General features: G+C 60.7%; 1 gene segment (V, D, J or C); it reads right to left on the bottom strand.

Moving 5' to 3' along the window:
• Nucleotides 1-9: 9 nt before the first annotated feature.
• On the bottom strand, nucleotides 10-1,907 carry LOC113617184 (Ig lambda chain C region-like). The segment is given in 2 exon segments: nucleotides 10-385; nucleotides 1,805-1,907. Coding segments are annotated over 2 exon segments (384 nt in total).
• Between the last annotated feature and the right edge of the window lie 609 nt (nucleotides 1,908-2,516).

Here is a 2,516-nt window from a genome sequence, read left to right as displayed (position 1 = left end):
GGGTGGGTAGACCCTCCAGGGGTCCTGTGGCTCCAGTCCCCTGAGGATGTGAGGACCAGGACCTAAGAGCACTCGGAGGGCGACACTGTCTTCTCCTCGGTATTCCCATCGTGCGTGACCTGGCAGCTGACCCCCTTCTCATAAGATTTCCACTCGCTGGCCGTCAGGGCCAGGTAGCTGCTGGCCGCGTACTTGCCGTTGCTCTGTTTCGAGGGCTGGCTGGTCTCCACGCCCTTGGTGATGGTGGTGCTGCCTGACTTCCAGGCCACCGTCACGCTGCCCGGGTAGAAGTCATTGATGAGACACACCAGTGTGGCCTTGTTGGCGCTGAGCTCCTCAGTGGAGGGCGCGAACAGAGTGACTGAGGGCGAGGACTTGGGCTGACCTGCAAAGTGAGGGAGAGACGGGAGGTCACTGGGGCAGCGTCCATCGCGGGAGCCCCTTACCTCAGGAGAAGCCGGCACAGGTGCCCAAAGTCCAGTGCATGGATCCCAGGCGGGCCCTTGCTCCCCTGAGGTCAGGCAGCCATGGCTGGGGTCGCTCACCTTCTGTCGGGGGATCCTCAGTGCCCGACTCCTGAGAGTTCGGGGCTCCCTGGCAAGTCTCCATCTCTTCCTCAGGCTCCCACGTCCCATAAACCACATTCCACCCTCTGCTCTCTGGTGCTGCCTGGCGTCCACCCTGAGGTCGCCTCTTTCCACTGGGTGTCTGTCTGTCCTGGGCATTTGTCTGTCTGAGATCTTCCCCTGGTTCTCGTCTGGTGTCCTCATACAGGTCATCTGTCTGTCCCCCATTCAGGCTCTCTTCCCTTTCGGGGGGGGGTTGTTGCCCACAGTCCCCCTAATACCAGCCTCACAGCCCGCAACCCTCTAGGGCTGCCACAGACACCACAGAGACCCCTCCAGGGCTGCCAGGGTGGAGGGAGCATCAGCCCCAGGGCTGGGGTCCAGGGAGTCCCACAAATGAGAGTTTCCATGTGGGTGAACGTTGCGTTCTGAGCCTGGGGTTGTGTCTGTTCTGAGGGGTCCCCTGACCTGTGAAGTCTCGCTGGGGATCTGTCTGTCCTGGGACATCTGTCTGCCTGGCCAGGTCAGTTCCTGTCATCTGTCCCTATGAGGAGTCCCCACGCTGGGCGTCTGAGCTTGGGGCTCACGTCCAGTGTATAACTGGGTGCAGTGACCCTTAAAGCCCGAGTGTCCTGAGATCTGTGCGGCCTGGGGTGTCCTGCTTGCTGGGAGGAGGATGGGGACCTAGCACCCTGAGGCCACCTTCTCAACAGGACACTCGTCTACCCTTCCCCCGTGTACTGTTCCCTCTTCCAGTCTCCAAGGCCCCTGGCTCTGGGGTCCCTCACTAGCCCCCATTTGGGTCCCTGAGCAGAAAGATCCCAGGATGACACCCATGCTCTGTCCAGCTCTTTCCAGTGTCCTTCCCACATCCCTGGACCCAGTGCCCCAGCCTGAGACCCCCATTCCTTGGGCCTCAGTCCCTCCCTTGTCCTCAGACCCTGGGGTTGGACACCCTGAGGAGGGAGCTGACATCCCAGCATCCAGAGAAGAAGGGCCTGGAGGGAAGGCTCGGGATGGGAAGAGCGAGGGGTGGCAGGAGGGTCACTTAGCCCGTCCCCACCATGCCCACCAGGTTCTGTGAAGAACGACAGGCTTGGGGGCAAAGGACAGCCTAGAGGGTGAAGGTGACAGGCTCCAGAGAGTGAGACCCCAGCCCCAGACAGGAGGGAAAAGACAAGAAAATCTGCCCAAATTTCACCGTGGACCCCGAAGAAGAGGGGAAGGGGGAGACTCACCCAGGACGGTCAGCTTGGTCCCTCCGCCGAACGCATTACACAGTGACACAGCCTTGAACATAAACCTTCCTGACACCCCCTCCACCCCCTGCCCAGGCCCACCTGCAGCTGCACAGAGGCCCCAGGGCCACCCTCCTTGTCATGGGGGCTGGTCTGTCCTCGGGGAGGCTGTGGGGGGATGCCACCTCACCAGCAACTTCAGCCCTGGGAAGCGGGGCTCCATCCTTCCCCAGGCATGGGAGGTGCAGGAGAGACATCTGGGTGTCACATCACATCCCAGGGACCTTCCTTTCCTGGAGGAGGTGGGGTCCCCTGGTCAGTAGCGTGGGGGGCGTCATGGTGGGAGGGTGAGGAGCCTGTTTAGCACCCTGAGGGGATGGAGCTGTGCTCTCTGCAGAGCGAGGCCACAGGGATTCTGGAGGCTCCAGTGCCCTAGAGGCAGGTCCAACGCGGTCAAGTTTGCAGTAACTCGTGTGTGTGCCGGTGTGCGTGCATGTGCGTGTGTGTCTGTGTGTGTGTCTGCCTTTCTAACCACTCGGGTCCCTGTCCTGTGTAGCTCCTACAGCAATAATCTCACTGATCTGAGATCTCATTCCAGATCTAAGATGGTGAATCAGTACACAGTCAAGTCCACGGCACCGTCCTAGACCGAAACTTGACGTTAGACTCATGGCCCCATCGACCACTCACATGGTTTTCACTGGCATTTGTG

Source organism: Aethalodelphis obliquidens, unplaced genomic scaffold (assembly GCF_003676395.1).
Source record: "Aethalodelphis obliquidens isolate GAN/ISIS:26980383/991018 unplaced genomic scaffold, ASM367639v1 scaffold2446, whole genome shotgun sequence".
Taxonomy (NCBI): Eukaryota; Metazoa; Chordata; class Mammalia; order Artiodactyla; family Delphinidae; genus Aethalodelphis; species Aethalodelphis obliquidens.
The sequence above is the reverse complement of the archived record's forward strand: the minus strand, read 5'-3'. Positions and strand labels throughout refer to the sequence as shown.